This window comes from Centruroides sculpturatus, unplaced genomic scaffold (assembly GCF_000671375.1).
Source record: "Centruroides sculpturatus isolate CEXI.00-Female unplaced genomic scaffold, Cexi_2.0 scaffold1775, whole genome shotgun sequence".
In the NCBI taxonomy this organism is placed as follows: domain Eukaryota; kingdom Metazoa; phylum Arthropoda; class Arachnida; order Scorpiones; family Buthidae; genus Centruroides; species Centruroides sculpturatus.
The window spans coordinates 96,668-122,122 of record NW_019385932.1 but is presented as its reverse complement, the minus strand read 5'-3'; the positions used below and the strand labels follow the sequence as shown (position 1 = coordinate 122,122).

Genomic DNA, 25,455 nt, shown 5'->3' with positions numbered 1-25,455 from the left:
TCTCTAAATGTACAGTATTTTTAATATCACAATTACATTCCGAATCGCTAGCCACGATATAAGGGCTAAAATTTAAAATAAAATAAAAACTTACTTGGTGAAATAAAATATGTGGTGGATATACATACCTGGTACAAAATATTCTTTAATTGTATGAATATACTTTTAAAGAAAATTATAATTAAATATAGCTTTCTAAATAAACGTAAATCAAATATTCTTTACTTTTAAATCGTAAAACAATCCACTTATCAAATAGCTCCCTGAGTGTTTAATGGACGGAATCAGAGACGGTCCTGGTAGGTGCATATACGCGGCTGCCAAATCCCGAGGGTGCCGATACCGGTCAATGTCAAATGCCTCTTTTGTCACATCACTAGTATACCTCAAAGGACACGACAGGGTTGTTGAACATTTTAAATGTTTCTAACCATAGCTGTAAAAATCTAAATATGTTAAATTTAACAGATTGTCCGTCATTTGTTTTCTAATTCGTTTTAGGTGTCCACGGAAATTTCCAAAATTTACAACTTTTCGGTCACTCCCATTGAACTGGAAAAATTACTGTCTTTACTACATCCAATATTACGAAGAAATCAGTCCCCACTATACTTGGCTAGAGATCGGTTCGGTTAAGCATTTGTTATAGGGCCTAAATGTGTGTGTGTGTGTGTGTGTGTGTGTGTGTGTGTGAATTCTCTAACTCCTACTTTTGTCCACTTCAGGTGAAATTTTTCATGCATAACCAGATTTCTGTATATTATATAGTATTTGATTTATATAACTATAAAGGATTAGAATAACGAAATTATCTTAATGTTTACTTTTTGCCCAGGCAACAATGGGCTTATCTGCTAGTTGATGTATGTTTTAATGATTTGGGTATTTCATAGCTTCACTAAAACTTAAATTTTTTTCAAATTTTGGTATAAACATTGCCAGAAAATTACAAAGTACTACTGGATATATAAAATATGCACCTGGTAATTTAGTGCGGAACTGTTTAATTATCTTTGACACAATTATATATTTTTATTTTCAATAAATAATACATAAATCAACAATCTAAATTAATTTTAAATATTTTAAAATTTACTTTTTGCATTCATAATGGTGTTAAAAATGTTGGCTATGAATTATTTAAAAACATGTTATATTACATGTAATTTATTATATTATGATTGAGATGGAAAGTTACTTTTTAATTTTAATAATTCTTTCTTATGTACTAAGGTTTTCTATTGTTTTGCAAAATTGTATTTAGCATGTCTCTTTTGGATCTGAAACCTTGTTTACCACAGAATATAACTGCAAAATTAAAACTTATATTTACTTCTTCAAAGTTTATTCACAGAGAATTACATTTTCCATATGCATTTTTTCATTTACGACTGATTAGCATTTGGACCTCTTCTTCTTCCAAATGTCTGAACAACGTTGACAAATCTTCTATTGTACTGCATGCGACGCTTGGCACGGCCAGTTTTCTTCTTCTTCTTCTCCTGTTTTTCTACCTGTATCACAAAAGAGAAGGAATTTAAATGAATAATAATATTTAACTGCAAGGAGGAGGAAGAAAAAATTGTGAAAAGAAACATTTTATATTTAATAATTAAACAATTACAATAAAAAAAATAATAATAAAATTTGCTTCAAAACAATACACAAAGTTTATCACTTAGATAACTGAATAACATCCTTAATTAATTGAATGCCTAAAATGAGATCCCTTGGCCCTTAATGTGTCTCCCCTTGTAAGTTATATTTGTAGTTTTTGAGCAATTTTATTCTTATATCAAATTGGACTGAAAATACAATTATTCATAATATTCAAGTAACCTTGAATAAGTAAATTATTATCTAAAATTTTATGGTCTCATGCAAGAGTATGTATACTAAAAATATGCAAATTTCAAAAATTGTTTAAAATTCATTATTTTAAAATAAAGTTTTCTTAATACAGATAGGTTGTTTAATTTCCAGGACACAATTGGCTGCAATCTGAATTTTAGTCTTAATCTGTTTCATTAACCACCAGCTTTGAAGAGCAAAGTTTGGCTTTGATCCTGTCTCCAACTCTTTTGCAGATCTAGCTTCCCAACCATTTTCATAAACTTTTTGCTTCTGCTGGTACCAAAATCTCTCAATCACTCTCAGTTGTAGAACTTTTGGAATGTTGGCCTCATTAGAGAGATACTGAATTCCATAATTGTCCAACTTGGCAAATGTATCATGAGCATAATGGAAAGTTGTCTTGTCTGGCAGAAGACATACTTAGTCAGTGTAGTGTTTCTTTAGGTTTAGAAGAGTACTGGCCTCTTCTGAATTCATTTNCCAAAAACTAAGTTTCATTAATATACTTCCAGTATTCTATGACCAACAAGCACTTTTTCACCCTCTATTGTTTAATACAAAAGCAACATCAATGACTATCATTGAACTAAATCAAGTCTGTCTTGTATTAGGCAAATATACTTGCAAAAGACTGGATCTGTCAATTGTTCTAAAATATACTTATAAACATGGGAAGTATATTTTGCAAACAAAATGATTAATAAATATCCTTTCAAATGATTTACTAGTGTATAAATTTCATGAAAAATATTTCGGAAAAATTTTAATGATTTTATTAAAGGATGATTAAAATGAGAAAAGCAGTTCTATTATTGAAATATTTTAAACTTAGATTGTTTCAGGTGTACATTTTCAGTTAGCAAATAAATAATACTTGAAAAAATTGGTAGTGGTAGTAATTTTATGATTAAAAATTGATGAAATATTTGCATTATCATAATAAAATTTTAATAATTTACAAATAAAATATTTTATTAATACAATTTTAATATTTCAAATACTTTATCAACTTTCACTTATTAGTAATATGCTTAAAGAATTTAACATGAAAAAAGATTTTATAAATTTGTTTGCAATACTAGCTTTTATTACTTAAAACATTCATCAAGCATGTTTAACTAATACAAAGAAAAAGATAAAATTTTAAATCAATGCATGTAAAATCTTTATACATAAGGTTAGAATAAAAACTCAAACTAGATAATCAATGTTGTCCCCAAATTATCTTTTACAGTGCAATTTTATTTAACTTTGAGCATTTTTTAAAATTAAAAATATAGCTCACAGAATTATCTGATTATGTATACATTACGCAGACCAACTAATTAAAAAGTTAAAATTGGAATAAAGATCCTCAAATTGCACGATTAACATAGATATTAAGTCTATGTACCCACTGATAAAAGGAAATTAATAGAAGATTGCTTAATAGAAACTAATATAGAAAGTTGAATAATTGATTTAAGTTTTCATTTGTTAATAATTACTTTCTGGCAAACAGACAAAAAGATGGTATTAATATGGCTACAATAACAGGTCCTACATTAGCAGAAATAGCCATGATTAAGATAGAACAGAAAATAAAAGAAATTAAGGCTATGAAATTATTAACAAGATGCGTGGATGACATGTTTTTAGTTTTTGATAAAAATAAAGTAAATCTTTTATATTTAATGTCTAAATTAATTTTATTTACTTCATTAACTTTCAGATTGAAAAAAAGGTTAATAGTAAGATTATTTAGATATTACAATTGTTAGGGATAAAGTGGATTTTGTTTTCACAAAATAAGAAAACCTTGCAATATCTGAGATAGGTTTCAAGATATAAAGGTACACAGTAAACAGAAATAGATTAATAGGTGTTTATATATGGTATTTTATTAATACAATAGCAGGTACCAGTACAGTATATACCTCTATTAGGTATAAATAAAACATTTTTGACATACCCTGACAGAAATAGTTGTAAATAGGTTCTGATGCTTGACTTTCTTCAACCAATAAGACACAAGTCAAAGTCATAGCCAATCAGAGAAAAGGAGTATTAATTTAACTATGTACTGTATCGCAAGAGAAGTTTCTCAACTACAGTTTATGCTATCAAAATGTAGTTGCTGAGCTTTGAATCTGTAATTCACACTTCAGTTTTTAATTTGATATATAAGAGGTTTTGGGGAAATTATTTCAGATAAACATGATTGAGATAGATAGGTTCAAGTGTATATGAATTAGTTTTATGGATACACCTTAATATTCATATTAAAAGGCAGTTAAATTTAATGTCATTTTATAGCAACTTATCACTGAGCTATCACTGTAATATAACTATCCAAAAGACTACTGAACTATAATGTAATGCATAGATATAATATGAAGATCATAGGATGATTTTTTTTAATATTTTTAAATCCTATAGTACATAATTTTCCAAAAATAAATTTATTCACATTTTTATCAGATCTACATTTCATTAAAAAGTAATTCAGTTATTATCATCTTGAAGTTTCAAGTCAGATTGTAAGGAACCAAGTCCGAGTGTTATTTATAGTTACTTTTATTTTGCTTTTATTATATTTTTGTTTTGGGGCTTATGTTTAGTTAGGATGAAAGTTTCCTCACCCATCACCTTAGAAAGTTAAAGAGATAGATAAAACCAACTCACCGATGATAAAAAGAAAGCGCCATAGCTGACACTCGCACTCACGTGCACGCCCAAGCGGCAGATAGTAAGTCCGCACTGAAAGGGGGGACAGACCCCACAGACTTTTAGGAACTGTTAAACCTTAAAGGAAACATCCCAATAATTGTTCACGAAAAGACTGTAAAAGGTTAACAAAGTATTGTCGGGAAATAAGCTACCAGATAAACAAGAAAAAAGTGAATGTTACGTATATGTATGTAAATGAGGGGAGTGTCTCACTTAGAAACTGTGACGTCACCTCAGACTATAAATAGCATAGCTCAAGTGAAGAAAGCAGAGGTGAGCTCCTGCAAGGAATAAGCGTTGGTCTGCTAGTAGCAGTGAACGAGGTGTCCAATAGGAAATAGTCCAAGGCGATTGCAGTTTTCGATTTGTGGATCGAGGAATAGGAAAAGGCTTGAGTGAGAAAAAGGTTCCTAGTATAATTGAGGTGACGGTTAGGATTTATAGTTGTAAGAAATTCTGTACCTTAAGTTAAGGATTGATTTTTGTCAGAATTCCAAGGGGAATAGTTCTAAGTTAGAATAAGATTGTGATTTTGTCGGGTTGAGTTTTTTGGATTTTATTTGATTGAATAAATTTGTTGTTTGTTATATATATTGTAAATAGTTATTCCTAGATCTTTATTAAATACTTTTATTGATTTTTGACTAACTTGTCTTTAATTTATTTCGGTGCACGCGAAAAGTCCAGGCCTGGCAAACTAACAAACGCGAACCCGCGTAAAGTACCCGTTAGGTACTGGCTCTTTCCGGAACAGAAATCGTTGTAGAGCAATAAGTTAAAAATAGTACTTTACAAGATTTAATGATTTTAATGACAAATGTTTTATCATAAAGGAAAAAAATATCCAGAATGTTTTGAGAAAAATAAATTTTTTTCTCAAAATTCTGGATTAAAAAAATATTGATTAAACCGTCGATTTTAAAAGTGGAGCAAGTCCATTTTGTGAAAAAAATAGTTAAACCTAATTTTTATTACAAATTAACATAAAATTTATGTTTTTAATCAATTCATAATAAATATCTTTTCATATCAGTATAAATTTGTTACTAGTAATTTATACTGTCAAAGATATTTATTCTGTGTTGATTTTTAAAGTGAGACAAGTCCACTCTAAAAAAAAATATATATAGAGATATAATGGATTTATTACCCTATGTACAGTACTACCCAATCATCATGAATACTTTAAAAATTTGCACCATCTAAACTAATGAATATAATTATATGCATGCAACCTATTACTGAATATTTTTTCTTATTTTATTTACTTTTTCCTATAAAATTAAATTTATTTTCTGTTTTATTGTGGCTTTTCAAAAAAAGTACAAAATGTTGAAATTAAATAAATAAATAAATAAAATATTCAATTTTTTCTTGTTATAATTACATTCCATTCAAAGAAAATCAATGTTTTCAACAAATCATTGCTTTTGAAAGTGAGACAAGTCCACAAGACATACCAAAACCATGATTTTTTTCCACCTTACACAGATAACCATTATTACATAATAAATTTACATGAAATAAGACCAAAAAAATATTAAAATAAGTCTATTACTGTTTGTGAATATTTTTAAACCCATTCAAATGGAAACCTTTAAATATCTAGCAATAACATAAAATGAACTTGCCCCACTTTCAAAATCAACAGCTCAATTAATGTAAGGTAATTACTACAAAACCGACCTTTGGAGTCTGTCCTTTAACTTTACCAGCACGAGCAAGAGAACCATGAACTTTGCCTGGAATGGAAAACAAATTTTGCTGTAGATATTAAGAATATTGAGCAAAAACATAAATATACATTTGTTATTAATTTTAAAAAAAATCACATGCAGCTAGATTCTTTTCACAACATGGAATTATACATACTTAAACCAGTTAAGCATTAAAATAAATACTATATTTATAATTTTGTTATCAGCAATCAAATAATTATAAAAACTAAATTATACTCCAATTTACAACTTTCTTTGTATTCTTAGTCTATTGTAAATTTGTTTAATTTCTTTCTATTCTATTTGGAATTACTAACGGATTAGTATTTTAATTAATTACAAAATAATAATAAACAGACAATACACATTAAAAATCAAGAAAGAGAGAATTAAATTTTTCATCTGGTCACAAAACAACATGCAACTGATTGGAGCTTTGTGATCAGTTGCATGATATGTGAAACAAAGTTAATACTACTCATGAAATAAAACATTAATAATTAATTCAAAAACATATTCCAATAACATCCTGTATTCCTAAGTTATAAAAATACTTTCAATAAAAATTCCAAGAAATAATTCTATCATCATATTTTACAAAAATTTAAAACTTCATACTGTTAAACTTCTAAAACTAACTTACTTACCTCCCCTTAATCTTATAGAAATGTCAACAGTAGCACCATTCATAAGAAAATCAGAAATATTATCATCTTCATGAAGAGGTTTACCACCATAATAGAATAACTGTTCTTCTTGTGGTAAATTCTCAGTGATTTCAATAAAGTTCTATTTAAATTTAAAACATTTATGAATAATTGAAGTAACTGAAACATTACTATTAAAATATATTATATATTATTAAAAAATATACCTTTAGAAAAGATATCTTTTCATTTTCAGGAACTTCAATGGAATAAAGTTGATCACTTTGTAAAAAGAGTTGCATCTTGCTAAACTGAAATTTATAAAATATTAAAATTTATCTTCAAAAATTATTCACTATAATAATAATTATTATTACTATACAATTTCAGCAATGAGATGACAATTCTATAAAATCAATTTATTCAAATTACAATTACTAATTTATATAGAAACATTCACACAATTTTAGATCTATGTATTTAGTTAATGTCTTTTAAACTACTTAGTTAATGTCTTTTAAACTAATTATAGTTAATACTATTCATATAATCATAAAACATTTATCAAACCTGTAAATCAAAAGTTGACTTAAAAAAATTAATTGTCATGAAAGACAATTGGAATGTATTTTTTCCAAACTTAAACTGCTACTATTAAGATCAAATAATAAATTTTACTATCCAAAATTTAGCATGTTTAGTAGAAGCTTATAACAGAAATAGTATTGGATTATGACCTGTCTACTTTGACAGCCATAGCATTGAAACAATCTTCTAAAACTATAAGGACCAATCTGAAGACAACGCGGATGGTTAAATCTTTCCTGGCAACGAATCAGTTAAATCTATTGGTTGCTGATAAAGAAAAACATTTTGTTCTACCAGGGCTGTGGAGTCGGAGTTGTGTAGTTTTGATGTTTTAGCTGGAGTCGGAGTAACCTTAGTATTAATTTTGCCTCCTGTAACTTAGATTTAGTTATTCAATAAATGCTTTGTTATTTTGTTAAACCTGTCTCCTGTCTTTGGAAGGATGCCTGCCAGCTTATCGATGTTCTCCCCACTCATTTAGGCCTCCTAGCCATCCAACAACTCTGAGATCGGGCTTTACTAGCCCGTGCAGATTAAATGGTCATTTGGGGATTAACCCAGTGGCCCACTGCCAATCTCACATATGCAATTAATAAACTTCAACTAGTACAAAATCATTTTATTCAATCCATTCATAATTTACACTTCAGAGAATTGGTGTTGGAATACTATAGAATTGATAAAATTGATAGAATATGCAATATTTATATAAAACAAGTTTTGGTGGAGAGCCACAAATTTATAAATGGATATAAAGATAATAGTTGTCTAGGAGGAAATAAAATAAGTGAATACTGTAATGTTTCAAATCAGAATACTTGAAGGACTTATGAATACACTTTTCCAGTTGTCAGACTCACGATAGGAAAATCTTCGCCAATTTTTCAAATTATTTTATATTGGAATGAGTTCAGTAACGACTTAAGAGAAGTGTCGAGTTATAAAGTCTACAAAAACGTAAATCTGTTTGTTAAATTATTAGTTAACAGCAATAACTATAATTTATTTTTTGTTTTCAATTGTTTGTAGATACTTGAAAAAGGCCTAATGGCAACAGTGTCTTTTTCAAATAAATAAAAATTAATAAAAACAAAAAAACTTGTCAACACAAAAAACATTTTCATTTTTTATCTGTTGCATCGAATGGGTTTAATAATTTTTTTAACAAAAAAATCCTATTTTATCTTTTTTTAAAAAAATAAACCTTACTAAAATAGTACTATATATATACTTACTGTATAGTTTTGTCCTACTATATTCAGAATCTTCCAAAGATTTTCTTCTGTAAAAAAAAAAAAGATATGTATGAATGATAAGAATATTTTTATTTAAAAAAATACCTAAATAAATTTTTTTAAATGAATCTTAAGTTAATTTAAATTTTAGAATTTAATTTTGACTTAAATGTTAAAACAACAAGGAGCAATCTTAAAAAAAAAAAAAAACTACAATTTGGAATTAATGTAGGATAACAATAATTTTCAAAAATTCTATTCCATCATAAAATATTGACATTACAAATAACCAAACTACATGTATAATTATTATTCTGAATTTTGCAGTTTGTGTTTTACTAAATAATTCTCTAGCTTGGGCAGACCAAACAAGAAAATAGTTAAGTAAATTTTCTGTTACTGGTTTTGTTGTGGATTTTAAAGAATTAAAAGCTATGGGCTTTTTTTCTTCAGTAACACATCACACAAGGAACATTTGATATTGATTTTATTGGAGGAAATGCATTTTGGATCTTAATGACCCCTCTTCAGTACTTTACAAAAAACAGATAGACAAGGATTACATGATACATAATAATACATATAATATTTTAACAAAATTTTTTTATAAGTTACATGGTTGATTGTTGGTTACAAATCTATATACAGTAATACCCCAAACTTACGCGATAAGTGGGATCGAGCGATAACCGCGTAAGTCGGGGTATAATTTTGCAATTTGTGTAAAACCAAATCGGATGCATGTAAGATAATAAATGTTCTTGTTAATCTTATCTCGTCTTTTGATTCATTCATGGTTAGAAGAAATCACCACAGAGTCTCTCAAGTCTCCGTAGATATAACAAACACAGAAATAAACAGCACATAATAAATTGTAGCTATGTGTCAATTCCACAAGGCACATCTGAACATGTAAGCTAAACAATAGTGTGGAGGGCGAGTAATCAACAGTTGCGTGGCACTCAAACAAAAGACAAATCAACGAGATTTGAAAATCGCGTAACTATGGGTTCATGTAAGTCAGGGTAGCATAAGTTGAGTTATTACTGTATATATATAATCAAAATGGGTTGATGATGATGATGATAATAATAATAATAATAATAATAATGTGCAGAGCCCAAATAGTTAGGAGTTGAAGGTTGAAATGTTATACACAGTTAGGGTATGTCATGAGAACATACACTAAGAAGGGATTTTTCAAAATTCCCCACAGGGAAGAGGGACAGGATTAAGGCTTCCCGTGAAGAGCTTCGCTTTTATTATACAAGGGCTATTTTTTAAATAAGGTCCGTTTGCAAATGAGAGTGAGAATAACGTGTGATTGCGACAGTGTGTGCGCGCATCTGCTCCGAGCTGCAAATGGCTCAGCACACAGACAGATGATATGGCTGCATAGGATGTCTAAGCATGCTTTGCATGCATTTAAACAACATTTGCAGCCACATCATCTGTCTGTGTGCCGAGCCGTGAAAGTTTATAATGTTTAAGAAAATTGAGTCACTCACCAACTATGAGATACGATCTGTTATTCGATTCTTGAGTGCAAGAAACTTTGCGGAAATTCACAGTCAGATTTGTGAAGTTTAGGATGATAATGCTATGAGTGAATGTAAAGTTCAAAAGTGGGTGAGAATGTTCAAGGACAGGCAGGTTAATGTGCATGATGAGCCACACCTTGGCCGACCTTCTCTGATTTCTACAGATGTGGATAACAAAGTTCGAGAGGACCGATGATTCACAATTTCAATGTTATCAATTAAATTTCCACAGGTTTCAGATCAGTTTCGGAGAAAATGAATTATCAAAAATTGTGTTCTCTGTGGGTTCCAAGACTGTTTTCTGACGATTACAAAACAAAAAGATTGCGCAGTGCTTTATCGTTTCTGACTCAATATGATCAGGAAGGAGATGAATTGTTGGACCACATTGTTACAGGAGATGAGACTTGGGTGTCTCACATGACTCCTGAGTCTAAGTAACAGTCAATGGAATGGCAACACACATCTTCGCCAACCAAAGTGAAAGCCAAACAGTCCATTTCAGCACAAAAAATTATGGCAACTGTCTTTTGGGACAGGAAAGGGATTTTGTTAGTGGATTTTATGCTGAGAGGCACAACAATCAATTCTGATGTATTTGGGGGACCTTGAGAAAATTCCAGCATGCCAAACAAGCAGCATGGTCTAATGTCTTCTGATGTGATGTTGCTCCATGACAATGCAAGGCCACATGTTTCTGCACAAACACAAGATCTAATCAGTTCTTTTGGATGGGAACAACTGGATCATCCACCTTACAGTCCAGACCTTGCACCCAGTAATTTTCACTTGTTTCGATACTGGTGGTCAACAATTCAACAACGATGAAGAAGTGAAAACTGCAGTCATGGATTCGGCTTTTTCACAAGCAGCAGATTTCTTTAAAGTCAGAATTAAAAAAATTGTTGAGTGGTATGACAAATGTATGAACAAAAATGGAAATTATGTAGAAAAGTAGAAAAAAGTATGTAGAATATAGGAAAAAATATATTTTAATGATATTTACAGTATTTTTCTTCTTATTAAAAAACGGACCTTATTTAAAAAATAGCCTTCGTATANGAACAAAAATGGAAATTATGTAGAAAAGTAGAAAAAAGTATGTAGAATATAGGAAAAAATATATTTTAATGATATTTACAGTATTTTTCTTCTTATTAAAAAACGGACCTTATTTAAAAAATAGCCTTCGTACTATTTTAGATGCAGTTTTTTACCTTTTTGATTGCGTTTTAATAGGGTATGTCACAAGAATGTACACTAAAAAAGGGTTTTTCGAAATTCCCTCTGCAGGGAAGTGTTAAGTAAGAATGAAAGTGTTAAGAGAAAGCAACATGCAAGATTTACAGACACAGATATGGGTTTTTTGCATAATTGTGGGAAACTGAACATATTTTTAGACCCATCTAAAAATTTTCTAATTAGTCTGGAAACAGGAGGACCTAATTTTTGCTTTCTGTGAAAATGGGTAAGATTGGCTATACCGTAATAATCTTAATCTTTGCTATTGTTACTTTTGCCCGAGCAATGCCAGCCTTATCTGCTACTTGAAATAATATTAAAGAAAATATTGGGTAATTGACTGGGTAAAATATGTTTAGAAGGTATGTTTAGAATATGTTTAATTGTTGTGTTTTGGTGAAGTTAAGCTGAACTGAGGCTTTATTAGCATTTTTTTTTTTTTTGAAGATGGATATTACTCCCAAAAAGCACACTAAGATTGTTACTTTGAGTGAACACACATCAATGACTCAAAGAGATGTTGCCAAGCAGTGTGATGTGAGTTTAGGAGCTGTAATTTTGAGCAAAATAGGGACTGGGACAATTGAGGTGAACAGAAAAGGGAAATGTGGAAGGAAAAGAAAGACAACAGCAAGGGATGAAGCTTTTTTAATACGGGAAAGTAAATTAAACCCTAGGAAAACAGTCAAGAACTTCAACAAGACTTAGCACACGCTAGAGTTATTGTTCATGACTCCACTGTACGAAAACAACTTATAGAAAGTGGGAGAAAAATGGTTAGACCTCAAAAGAAATAGTTATTGACTGCTGCCATGATAAAAAAACTATATAATTGGGCAAAAAAAATATGTGAGCTGGACTGTTGAAGATTGGAGGAAAGTGTTGTTTTCAGTTGAGAGCCAATTTTTGGTACAAGGACAGCGATCTTGTTACATTAGAAAAAGTGACAAGAAAAACTTATGGCAGCTCATATTGATTAAACAGTTAAACATCCATTAAAGATGTTCTGGGGCTGCTTTTCTTATAAAAGTACTGGATCTTTTGTGCCAGTCAAAGGCATGATGAACTCGCAAAAATATGGAGACTTGTTAGAACAAAGATTGGAAGATGAACTAGGAAAAGTTGATGCCAACGATCAAGCAGTATTTCAACAAGACTTGTCATGTTTTCAAGGTTATGATTAAACATTTCAAAGATAAAAAGATATCATGCCTTGAATGGCCAGGAAATTCACCATATCTTAATAGTAAAAGCTAGACTTCGTAAAACAGATTGCACAACAAAAACAAAACTGATTGAGGCTGTAATCCAGATATGGTTTTGAGACCAGCAAATAACAGAAAACTAAAAAAAACTTATTGATTCCATGACAAAATGTGTTCAAGAAGTTATTAAAGCCAAGGGAGGACATATTTCATATTAAAACAATTTAAATTGTATTCATTTTTCGATTCTATTCATCTTTAACCAATAAATGTTTTTTTTTTCAAATTTTCACTTGTGTTCACATTAATTCGCACAATACTGTAAGTATTTAATGTTACATAAGGTAGAGGTGGGCTGAGTTCACATCATCCTTAAGTTCACAGTCGCAATTGCAGAATGCAGTTGTATCTATATGGGAAGATAGAATAACTTCATCCGATGGGGGCCATCTGGGGAGGTGGAGTGAGATGGAATCACTTGTGGATAATACCAGTTAAGGAGTGGTTTCCAGATGTCATTAATGGTTAGATTGTCATTTGAGTTCACTTTATAAGTTTTTATTTTAGTAATTTCCAAATTCAAATAATTTCCTTTTTATATGTTTTTCCCCTTTCCTGAGTACTTTTAGATTATTGAGTAAAATCTCAACCTTCACCATTGCAATGTATGGCTACAGCAGAATTAGTGTAATTAAATTTAATAGCACATGAATGTTCTTTTAGTCCGATTTTTAGGGTTCTTCCAGTTTCACCAATATATTGGTAATTTGGTTGGCAGCTGCAGGATCTTTTATATATATATACAGTAGAACCTCGGAAACTCGGCCTAATGTGGACCGAAGGGTGGCCGAGTTTGTGAAAATGCCGGGTTATCGGGAATGGGGTTAAAAAAAATAAGTGCGAGTGTTTCCTCAGAAAATACTGTACTGTACTTGTATGTATTGTTTACTTGAGAATATAACAGAGAATAAACTGCCCAAATACCCTTAAACAAAGGAAAAGTACGTCCGTTATGAAGGCATAGAGCCTTTACTACATGAAAATGAAAATTAACGAATACACTGTGTACAGTAATTTACCTGATAAGACAGACCTCAGAAAAATACTTTATGAGAGCTTTTATACTTTTATAAAGCTGTCTATAATGAAAATTAATTAACTAAGGATTTTTTTGCTCTGCCAGGATGTGCCCGAGTTATCCGGAGTGCCGGGTTATCGAGAGCCGAGTTTGAGGTTCTACTGTATTGTTAATTTGTTGCATTATATCAATATTTTTAATGATATTTTCTTTAGTTATTAGTAACTTTTTATTATTTCTAGTAAATACTGGGGCTAGAGTTATATTATATAATTTTAAAAGTATTTTTTTTTTACATACTATGGGAGTAAGTTTTTTTAAAAGTCATTTGAGTTGGTATTATATATTTTGAGTTGAAGTAAGGTTGGTATTGGTAAGCCAGTTTTCTAGTATCTTCTTTGGATTGTCGTTTAGTTTAAAGATTTTATAAATATGTGTTTTTCCTTTATTTTTTTCAAGGTAATTGCTCGTATGTGTTTTAATTTTGGTGATATACATGTCAAAAATATTTTTCTTGTTATACATAGATGTACTGGAATCATAGTTAATGACTTTCCTTATATTACATGGTTTAATATACTTTTTAAAATTTAAGCTGTTACGAGGCCTTTGAACTGTGATGTCTAAAAACGGTAAGTTATTATTATATTCTAGTTCAATACCAAAGGCTATTGTGAGATTCGCCAAGCGTATAGGGTTGATCCTATATCACTTACGGACAACTAGTCGGTGAGATCAGTCTCGGTCGTCAACAAGAATGGTTTTCCTATTTAATAGGAAATCGAGTGGCGGAGGGTCTTATAGTTAAGTTAGAATTTAGAACGGAAGTTGGTGATGGTGAATTCACCTTCTTCCTTATGTCAGGGTCCCGACACCAGTTTATCTACTTCTCGTAACGCGGATAAACATGCATGAAATTTATGCCGTAGATCTGATTCAGGAAGTAATAATACAGAGACATCTCTTAACAAAGTATATATATAAAATTTAATAAACAATTAAATAATACTGATACAAATAAGAAATAATCAAATAATCTAAGATAATCAATCAAAGAACGAAATAACAAATTAATTATGTCAGGAGGATATCTATTCTTAGCCTATTCCGGTGAGAGAGAGAATAGTATTCTCAATCTATACATTTACAAGAGAGAGAGCTCACAATTTAGTCTTAAACATAGGACCTGTTTACTTGCAGTGTCGTCTTCTTATTCGTGAAGGTACTTCATTGATAACTTAGGAGTAACTTGTACAGGGATGACGATGCGTTGGTCTGCTGGCATATGTATGGAGTCCTTTCACTCTCCGATCTACGGACGAACTCTTAAGAATGTTGGCCTTAGAGAGCGAATGTATGGAGTCCTGACTCTTCCAGGTCTGCCGATGAACTCCTCGAATTCGGTTGAACTTTCCATATATCTCCTGATTTACGACCAATTATCAGTCGAGGCTTTATCCATGTGAACGGATGGGAAGGGGATGAAATGAGGGGTAGACAGTTCCCACCGAAGCAAGATTTTTAGCAGATAATGGAAAAACAGAGGATGTTCTAACTTCCGTGGAAGGAAGTGACTCTCCTAGCTGTTTTCCCACACTAGAAAACGTTATTTTTCCATCCCAAACGAAAGAGTATTTTATGACAAAACTTTAACATTATTTTTAAATTATTAATTTAGACCCAGGGCTATTCAGATCTCACACTATGTTAGTTACTATATTATTGGCACATTTAAGGATGGTTTGAGGGTTGGTTAAAGTATTATTGTAAATTAAGAAGTAGTCATCTACATATCTATTGTATTCTATTATGCCACTGACATTTCTAATAATATGATCTATTTTTATCATACATAATTCAGTTAGTTTAGGGCTTATATATAAATTCATAAGTATACCGTCAGATTGTCTAAATATTTTTTTATTACAAGTAAAATTATTATTAGTTAAAACAAATTGAACCAGTTCAATTACCCAATTATCACAGTTTGAAGTATTTAATGTATTGATTATAAAGTTTTTATGTACAGATGGATACATATTTTTAATGTCTAGGCTTAATATTCTGCTGTTAGTATTAATATTAAGTTTTTTTAAGTTACTAATGAATTGGTCTGTATTTTTAAAGCTATAATCAGAATTGTGATATTGATTTAATTTACTCTTAAGGAATTTTTCGCGGTTGTATAAGACGTAAAATTAATATCTACTAATGGCCTGTATGATTCTTGCAATTTATGTTTTAACTTCAATACGGAGTTTTAAAAAATCTAATAATGTTAAAATCATTTGTATTAATATTATCTTAGATTACAACTTAAGAATCTTTAAACTTTTAGTTATCTTTCCAAGTTTTCACATATGTGTGATGTAGGATCTTCATTTAGTTCAATATATTAGTGTGAAGTGACTAGATTTATCTATAATTTAATGTTTTTTTATTTTCGTTTATCCATTATAACTAATTGTATACTTACTTACTGGAGAATTCAATAAAATTAAAAATAAAAACCATTCAAGTACCCAGCATAATTCTTTAATAACATAAAAACGTTTTCAAATGCATTAAGCATTCATCATCAGTTATTTCTCTAATTCGAAATGGGAAATTTGAAAAAATTACACAAATGAATTTCAAATGAACTGTTATGTAAATAAATTAAAAGGTAACATGTTATAAACAAAAATGATATATACAAATTTCCATGTATTTAATAAATAATAATAAAATAAATAAAATATCTATCAAAGATCATCCTAAGTCCGATTAAGCCTTTTTTTTATCTATGCCAATTCGTCACAAAAGGATTTCTAGGCAGACGAAAGCCCGTCGGCATCCCTGTAGTTGATACACTGCGTGTTCTTCTGTGCCCTGTGGATTTCCAGCTTTTGAGATATTTTACCACGTGTCTAGATCTGGTAGCTTTTATTATAGAGGCTTGGTCCCAGAAGACAGTAATGCCTTGTTGTTTAGCATAAGTGGCATGGACTGTACTGTGAACAGTTTTGTTCACCAAAAGCTTATGTTCATTGATTCTTTTTTTCAAATTCCTCAAAGTTGCGCCTATATATACTAAGTTAGAGTTGAACCTATGGTCTCTTAGCGGTATTGAGTATATTCCTGTTAAGGAGTTACGTTCATAATGCCCCTTGTCATTCCTTAATATCCTGTATATAGTGGGATTACGTTGATAAACTATTTGTAAGTTGTTATTTTTGGAAACCCTCTTGACAATCGGTTTAAGGAAGGGTATATAATCGAGGACCACTTTTTCTTTTTGGTGGATTTTGCTTTTGCCTACTTGCAAGATTATTAACTTTCTTAATGAGAGCCTCTATTCTTTTTCTCCCGTAGCCATGCTGTATGGCAGTTCTTCGTATATATTGTAATTCCTTAACCATATCGCAAACGTTTGAGCAATGTGTGTGAGCTCTTCTTATCCAAGATCGAAATACCGCCATTTTAATATGCTCCGGATCAGCCGAATTCTTAGGGATAATGATGGGGATAGATGTTGATTTACAATAAATATTGGTTCGGACTTCCCCTTTTATGTATGTTATAGTCAGATCCAAGAAATTAACGCTGCTACCACCTTATTGCTCCAATTTTAAGGTTAAACCATACGGGTTACTGTTTATCAGATCCATAAAATGCTTGATATTGCGGTTATCCTTCCACAAGATAAAGACATCATCAACATATCTTGCATATATCAATATATCTTGTTGTAAGGAAGGGAGGATACTGTTTTCTAGATTACGGAGTACCAACTCGCAGAGGACTGACGACATGGTGCTACCCATTGGTACTCCCTGCCCCTGTAGATAAGTTTTATTTTTGAATTTGAATTTTTAATCCATTATAACTTTGTGCTGATTTATCAGCAAAGACAATAATTAATTGATTATCAGTTAGAAACGGTTAAGTTCTTAGGGTGTAAAGAACTCTAATCATAGATTGCCATTTAATATATAAACAAAGAAACAGTTAATGGTCAAACTAGACACCGGTCATGTCCTGCTTGTCTAAATGACCCAAACAAAAGGCATCAACGAATCGTGCACCCACATGTAGGTGTAACCTGATCGGTTCCAGATTGAACCCCAGTTGTTAGGTTTTCACACGTGAAAAAACAACCGAACCAACACCTCCCCTTTTTAAGAAAGAAAAAAACTACCCAAATTGGTTGTTTATGCCACATAATAGTTTTTTCGATAAGAGTTGATTTGAAGCTGTCCTGTTGGGATTCAAGTACGGGCTGATCAATACAGAGGCTGTGATGTTAATATCTCAGGCGGCGTTTCTTCAACAGCGCATGGTCTCTTGAATGGCGGGAACTCATCGTTCTGCTGGGCTGGTCTCTCAACCGGATGTGTTAAGTCTGGAGTCGGAGCAGGATGTAAAAGGATGGAGAAGGCTTCTGTGATGACGGCGAGGGAAACATTCTCGGGCTATGGTCAAGAAGATTGTTTCCGTAAGAGCTGATTGGTGTGAAATCGCTAAGATGATCCGTCATCCATCTCCACCTTGTGTATGTTGTTTCTGGTTTTGCATTTGATTGTTTCCGGCTGCCAATTTTGAGAGCATGGGTGTTGTGCGAAGACAAGCTCCTTAGTTGTGAAATTTCGTTCTCAGGCTCCCTCTGTTTGCGGTTAAATTGCCTCTCCATGTTGATGTCGCACTCTGTTGGATATTTTGGCAGCAATAATAGGTCGAGTGATGTTCGGATCTTCCGTCCAAAGAAGAGTTGCCTGGAGATTTGCTGTCCGGTAGAGCCGAGTTCGGAGTTATCCGATAAGTCTCCAGAAATATGACCAAAGCGCATTGTATATTTCCCCTTCCCTTTTAACTTAAGGAGAGCTTGCTTCAGTGTGTCTATGAATCGTTCCGTCTGTCCGTTGGATTGAGGATGATAGGGCGGCAAAAAGATGTGTTTAAATCCATGTTGGGCACAGAATCTTTGAAATTCATATGAGGTGAACTGCATTCTGTTATCACTGACGAGAACTTCTGGCAGTCTGTTCAAAGCCTAAAAAAAGCTCAAAATTTACGCTGATTCAAATTATCACAGCATTTCATTGATTTGTACATAATATGATTATTTCCAAACATGAACCAATCAGCAAAAGGTGGAAATTCATCGTACCGCTATACTTTCCTTAAATCTATGTTTGTTAGGTACAGTTTTAGAAAAATATAACATCATGAACGCCATAGGCAATATCAACTTTGCATGGCAAGAATTAACTGATGAATGCATGAACAGAGTGTGGAAGAAGTTATGGCCAGAGGTATCCAAGAATTCTCAACGAGAAGAGCCTATCATTGTATCGTTAAGTTGACCAAATTGACAACCTAATTGATACAGGACTAGATGTAGATGAGCAGGATACTGAGCAGTTACTGCAAGTTTCTTGTGAGAGCCTCACCAACCACCACCTTCAAGAACTGACAGAACAAGGAATTCCTGTAGAAGTGGAAAATAGTGATTCGGAAAACAAAGAACCCAAAGAATCTCTCTACAGATTTCCTTATTGAATGTTTGGTAATAACCAAAATCATTGATCAAATTGTAGCAAATGATCCAGATTTTGAAAAGAGTGCAAAAGCAAAACAAGGCATTTTGGATGCATCTTCTGCTACTGATATTTGCTTAAGAAAAGAAAAAAAAATGCAACAAATGAAACTACACAACTTTATCACAAAAAACAAGAATTTCAGAAAAGCCAAGACCTTCGTCACAAAAAATGAACTTTACATTTCTGTGTGCATATGTTTGTGTATTATTTAACATATATTATTATGCAAATTAATATAAAATAACCTAAAATTGAAGTAAAATCTGTTTATTTTTGATTACATGTTCCCCTTTCCCTATTTACTCTATGTTAAAATGACCTCATTTAACGCTGTTTCGCTTAGTGCTTTGTCATGTAGGAACACATCCCCCCATGTTAAGTGGGCTCTTACTGTAATTTTTATTTTATCCCAATTTTTGTAATTTTCAATCCATAAATGTGAATGTGAAGTTCAAGTGTAAAAGTAATTTTGAATGAAAAATATTCATATATTTTAAATCTCCATTCTTACACACACTTTGTAATGTTGGAACTACTTCAAAGAGAAAACTATATAAGTTTCTACCTTGAATGTATGTTTCGCTCTATCACATTCAGAAAACTGATTTGTTACCATGACAGATGGCTGTTTAATGGCATTATCTTTAAAATTCTTAGATATTTTCTTTACTGATTAAAAATGGTTAGGGAAATATTACAACCTTTAAAATAATCTCTCTTTTTTAAAAGGCTTTAAAATATTATTATATAAGCAAATTAATAATGCCAGATTACATTTAACATAAATGATAGCAAATGTAAAAGCAAAAGTTTTGCTTTTACTTATTCTAATATTTTATCTTTATCAAACATAATCACAACTGCTGTAATTATGTTAAATATTTTTTATTATTTTACTGAGTGAAAAAAATTTGTCTTTTTCCTGAAGTGCAGGTTCTCTAAATATAAAATAAATGTTTAGCATGTCAAACACTTCAAACTTTTATCAACAGATTCAGGATATAATCTAATAAAAACTTTTTCAAATAGTTTATTAAATTAACAGCTCATTTAATAATTCCTAGGCTACATGTACAATAAAATACTTGTTTAATGCATAAACTGATATATTGCAATAAGTGATAACATTAATAATAAAACAACATACCTCAAGGTAAAGCTCAAACTGTTAAAATATATACAATTTTCAACTAATACTCTTCTTTGGTGATTTAAAGGAAATAGACAAGTCTTTAAAAAAAAGCTTAATTGTTAAGCCTAACTAAACTAGTAATTGCTGCATAGTGTATTGTTCTTAATGAAATAAGAATATTAACAGTAAACTGTTTTTACTTTTTTATTTTGTATAATACATTGAACAANTATTAAAATTATTCATCTATTTGTTCTATTGTTTCATAAGTTATTTAGTAGATTAGGACATAAAATTAATTATAATATTTTCATTGATCAAAAATATATTATTTCAAATTTGATCATATCATGTAATTTTTATATCAACGTTTTAAAAATGAACTTTCTTAGCAAAGAACTTTAGCCTAATTGTAACATACTAAAATTTTAAGATTTTTTAGTGTAACCTCTTAATGTGACAAAATGTATTTAGTTTTAGCTGTTTTGGTTTAATCAAAAACAACATTAAAAATTAACTGTTTTTAATATTGCTTCCAATAGTTATTTTTAGTATACAACAGTTTTTAAATTAACTATCTAATCTCTGTATTATGTATATTTAATTGTCATGATACAAAGAAGACAAAATTACTATATTTAATGTATACTGTAAAAGGAATCAAACTTAAAATCCAATAAATGATGAAAATTTTAAAATATCCTTTTTCAAGTAATATATTAACAATATATAATATATAAATGTTATTAAACATATCAACTTACCCAATCAATATTCAAAATGCACTTCTTTCACAGTTGTTGAATGACAATTAAGAAATGATGCTGGAAGACAAAATTACAGACTTTAGAGAAGACAGTATCATTGGTAGTGGATAATTTGAATATGTAAAGTTTTAACAGATCTATTTTTGATTAAATTAAGATCCCCCAAAGGGGAGTGGGCCATTCCCGGAGGTACTGCAATACCGGGTCAACCCGTGGCAGAGGTGGAGCAAGCTCCGAGCACTCCGCCGCCTTCCAAAAATCAGTTTAATATCATGGCCTCCGATGGAAGCCGTATCAGATATTAAGCTGATAAGAACAGATACTTTTAAATAAAGTTTATTAATTCAATCATTATTCTACATGCTGCAACAGGCAGTGCAAATAATATAACTTGAGCCGTTTACATCGTTAATATCGTATAAAAACTAGGTTATAATAACAAAGGCCATATTGCCTTTATAAAGATATATGTACATAGTGGCAATATGGAGAAAGGTCCGTGGACCGCACAAAGACATACATGAAACATGAGGCAAGGACAGGAGCGACATCAGAAACACCATCGCGGCAGATGAACTACATAAGAAAAAGTTTACACATGACAAAAAACGGGGTTACTGTGATGCACCCTACAAATACAGGTAGAACCATGACAATACCTAATACAAGTACCTGGTAGCAATATGATGGTGCCAGTATTACCATTGGTCATTTAGGACTATTTTCCCATTGACCGTTTTCCAAACGACATTTTGTGTGCCATGATAAAGTTTTTTAAAGTCATTATGTGTGAGGCATTCTATGTCGAAGTATATTTTCCTGATTGCCTCCTCCCTGATTTTATCCACAATTAAAGGTATATCCCATTTTTTGTTGTCGAATAAAGAGGTACATCTGGCTTTCCATAGTACCCTCTTAGTAAGGGCAAAAAACCAGTTTATCATGTAGTTATTCTGATTATTATCAGGGAAATCATTGTTGTACCAAATATTTTTCCAGTTGTACTAAGATCAAATGTGTAGTATCTGTTCTGGTAAGTACTATTTTAACCCACTTTCTGCTCTTTTTAGCCTTCAACACCTTCTTTTTCCGTCTTTGTTCCGGCCTGTACGATTGAAAGACATCGTGTATTCACTAGATTAAGGACACCCTTTTTCTATCCCCCTCGTGTGGGTGACCCTACACCCCCTACCACCTTCACCTTTCGTCCCCCCTCTTTTCGACCCGTTTCGGGCCCCTCCCCCTCACCTTGCTTTTTCTACTTTTTTCTGCTACCATTTGATCTTGGTAGGGCATGTGGATCTACTTTTTCATTTTGTGCAGTGCTGTGCCATTGGATTAGTGCCTTTTCTGTGTAAGTCATCCCCACCGGCTAGGAAGCTGTGGGACCATACCCAGGGGCGGTTTTCCCTGCTGCATCACCCTCTTCGAGCCACCATCGTCTGGATATTGCCATAGAGCTCCCAATGGATGCCTGGTCTGGTAAACCCAAGGGGGACTGCTTAATGGACATCCCCCCATCCACCTCATCCACTTTTTCTATGGACAATAGTGAAAAAGTGGATCCTACGGAAACGCCAAACTGTAATCGGCAGGGATCTGTGAGTAACGACCCGGACGACCCATTTCTCCCTGAAACGGATGATCAAGCCACCACAAGAGAGGACAGTAACAGCCAAATGATCCTGAGTGAGGAAGACATCCGCAAACGTTATGCAAGACTGAGAACAATTTGGTTCAGTGCGAAGGAGGAAATGACGATCCCCAATGTCATCGATGCGTTTGAAAAAATTCTAGGACAAACGGGAAAAGTTTGTCCACTATGTTTCTACATAGTGGAAGTAGGATTTCATACCATAGAGGATAAGGAGAAAATGATCGGACACTCCATTCAGGTAGGAGATTTCCAATACCTTTGTGAAAGCTTAGACGCGGATAGCAAGACAATAACTATTAAATATGTCCCTCCGGAAGCTGACAAGCTGTTGGTGGAAAAACTACTAGCCCCATACGGGAAAGTAGTCAAGGTACTTGTTAATACGATAACACATAACAACTTTAAAGTAAAAATGGGCACTTATAGAGTAATCATAAGAACCAGGAAACTGTTACCTAACTCTCTAGAGTTGCTAGGTAGTAAGGTTGAGCTATATTATATGGGAATGAAAAAGCAGTGTAGGAGATGTGGAAGTTTAGAACATCTAATCAAAGACTGCTTAGTCAAATTGTGTTACAGATGCAAAAGTGCACAACATTTAATAAAAGATTGTCCCTATTGCTATAACTGTATGCAAATACACAGCAGAGAAGACAACTGTCCGGAACCAACGTTCTCTGAAATTCTTAAAAGAGGGGTAAGAAAACAAAACAATGAAATAAAACGAAAAAAGAGTATAGAAAGAGCATTAGAACAAGAATTAGATCAGGAAACTAATAAAGAGAATGAACAGGTTAATGAAACAATAATTGAAGAGGAGGAGGGTAGTGATAGTATGGAAAGCAAAGCTACTAACATACCTGAAAATGAAGAAAAGAGACCTATAAAAACAAAGGAAAATAAACAGCCCTATTTAGTAAGAGTAGAGAAAGATACTTTAGAAATTCAGGAAAAAAAAGAGCAGACTAATAAAGAAACGGAGGAGATAAATGGACTAGAAATTGACGAAATGGAAGACGAAGAAAAGGAGATAATAAACTTCAGAGATAAAATATTATCAATAGGGATAGATGCAAGTCTATCACAAAATGAAGTAATTGAGGAAGTAGGAAAAGCTATAGCTAAGGTCGAAACAAGGAAACAAAGAAAGAGTAAAAGGGTACAATCCCAAATAAGACATTAACATTCGATAACATCAATATAAACATTAAATCAGTAAACATTTCTGGCTTTCGAAGTGACACCAAACAGATTTATATATTAAATCTCCTCCTCAATGACAGTACCGACATCATGATGTTACAGGATACAAATATGATTGATTTTCAGGATCTAAGAAACCTTAGGAAACTTTTCACAGGGTACAACATCTACCTATCATTTGCAACAAGGAAAAGTACGGGGACTATTACTATGGTCAACAAGAGGCTAAAAGTAAATGATTTCAGAACCGACTCTGAAGGGAGAATTGTCGCAATTGACATTAATATAAGAAATAGACTACTCAGGGTGGTAAATTTATATGCCCCTCCTCATGTGGCTAAAAGAAAAGAGGTCTTTGATGAGTTGCCCAAGTACTTAATGGGAAGAAGAGAACTGATCGTGGCAGGTGATTTTAACTGTATTACCAGTCAAATGGATAAAAATGGTCAACTTTCGTCCGACGGGTCCAGACAATCACTAATCAAAGTCATTGAAAACTTCGACCTTAGAGATACGTACAGGATTGCACACCCATATCACCGGGACTACACCTGGGAAGGAAGGAATGTTAAAGAGCGCCTGGACAGGATATACTATAACAAATCTGTAGGAAAAATAAGTAACATTACTAGCTATAACCTAACCAACAATGGTGTAAAGTTATCTGATCACAAACTAATTAATCTTAATATAAGGATAGAAACCAATATAAAAAGAAAAAACTGCTTTAAAATAACTAAAGAAATAATAAATGATCCCCAATTCAGCAAAAAGATCAAATCAATTCTGGACACAAACAAAAACAACATAAACTGGGAAAAATGGACAGAGATTAAAAAGCAAATTTACAATCACAGCAAAGCAACATGGAAGAAAATCAAAGGTGAAAAATTCAATAAACTAAAAAAGCTTCAGAGAGATCTAAGCAATAAGATCATTGACAATAAAAGAGAACAAGTCACTAAAATTGAAAAAGAAATTAGCCAAGAACTAGAAAAGAGCATAAAATACAGCCACAACAGTTACAGGATGAATAAACTAGGAATTCATAGCCAAGCAGAAAAGATAATATTTAAAAAAAGAAAGCAGGAAAGTACTAAGGATGACATAGAAAACATAACTGTCGACAATAAAATTATAGAGGATAAAACAGATATCATCAAAGAATTCGCCAAATTTTATACAAACCTCTACAAAGCACCTATCACCAACTTGCACCATTGGGATAAAATAATAGATGTAATTAAGCCAATAAAGAAAAAAGAAGACAATATCATAAATAAAGAGATAACCAAGA

General features: G+C 31.8%; 1 protein-coding gene and 1 pseudogene across 1 annotated transcript; both read right to left on the bottom strand.

Moving 5' to 3' along the window:
- Positions 1 to 1,316: 1,316 nt before the first annotated feature.
- Positions 1,317 to 21,638, bottom strand: LOC111612645. Its single transcript, XM_023353886.1, has 6 exons — positions 21,296 to 21,638; positions 8,752 to 8,798; positions 7,156 to 7,239; positions 6,929 to 7,070; positions 6,250 to 6,305; positions 1,317 to 1,514 (listed from the first exon to the last, which is right to left on the bottom strand). Exons 3-6 carry the CDS (start codon positions 7,228 to 7,230, stop codon positions 1,386 to 1,388), a joined length of 402 nt encoding a protein of 133 aa, XP_023209654.1. The 5' UTR covers positions 7,231 to 7,239; positions 8,752 to 8,798; positions 21,296 to 21,638; the 3' UTR covers positions 1,317 to 1,385.
- LOC111612651 lies at positions 21,466 to 21,638 on the bottom strand (annotated as a pseudogene).
- Positions 21,639 to 25,455: the final 3,817 nt, after the last annotated feature.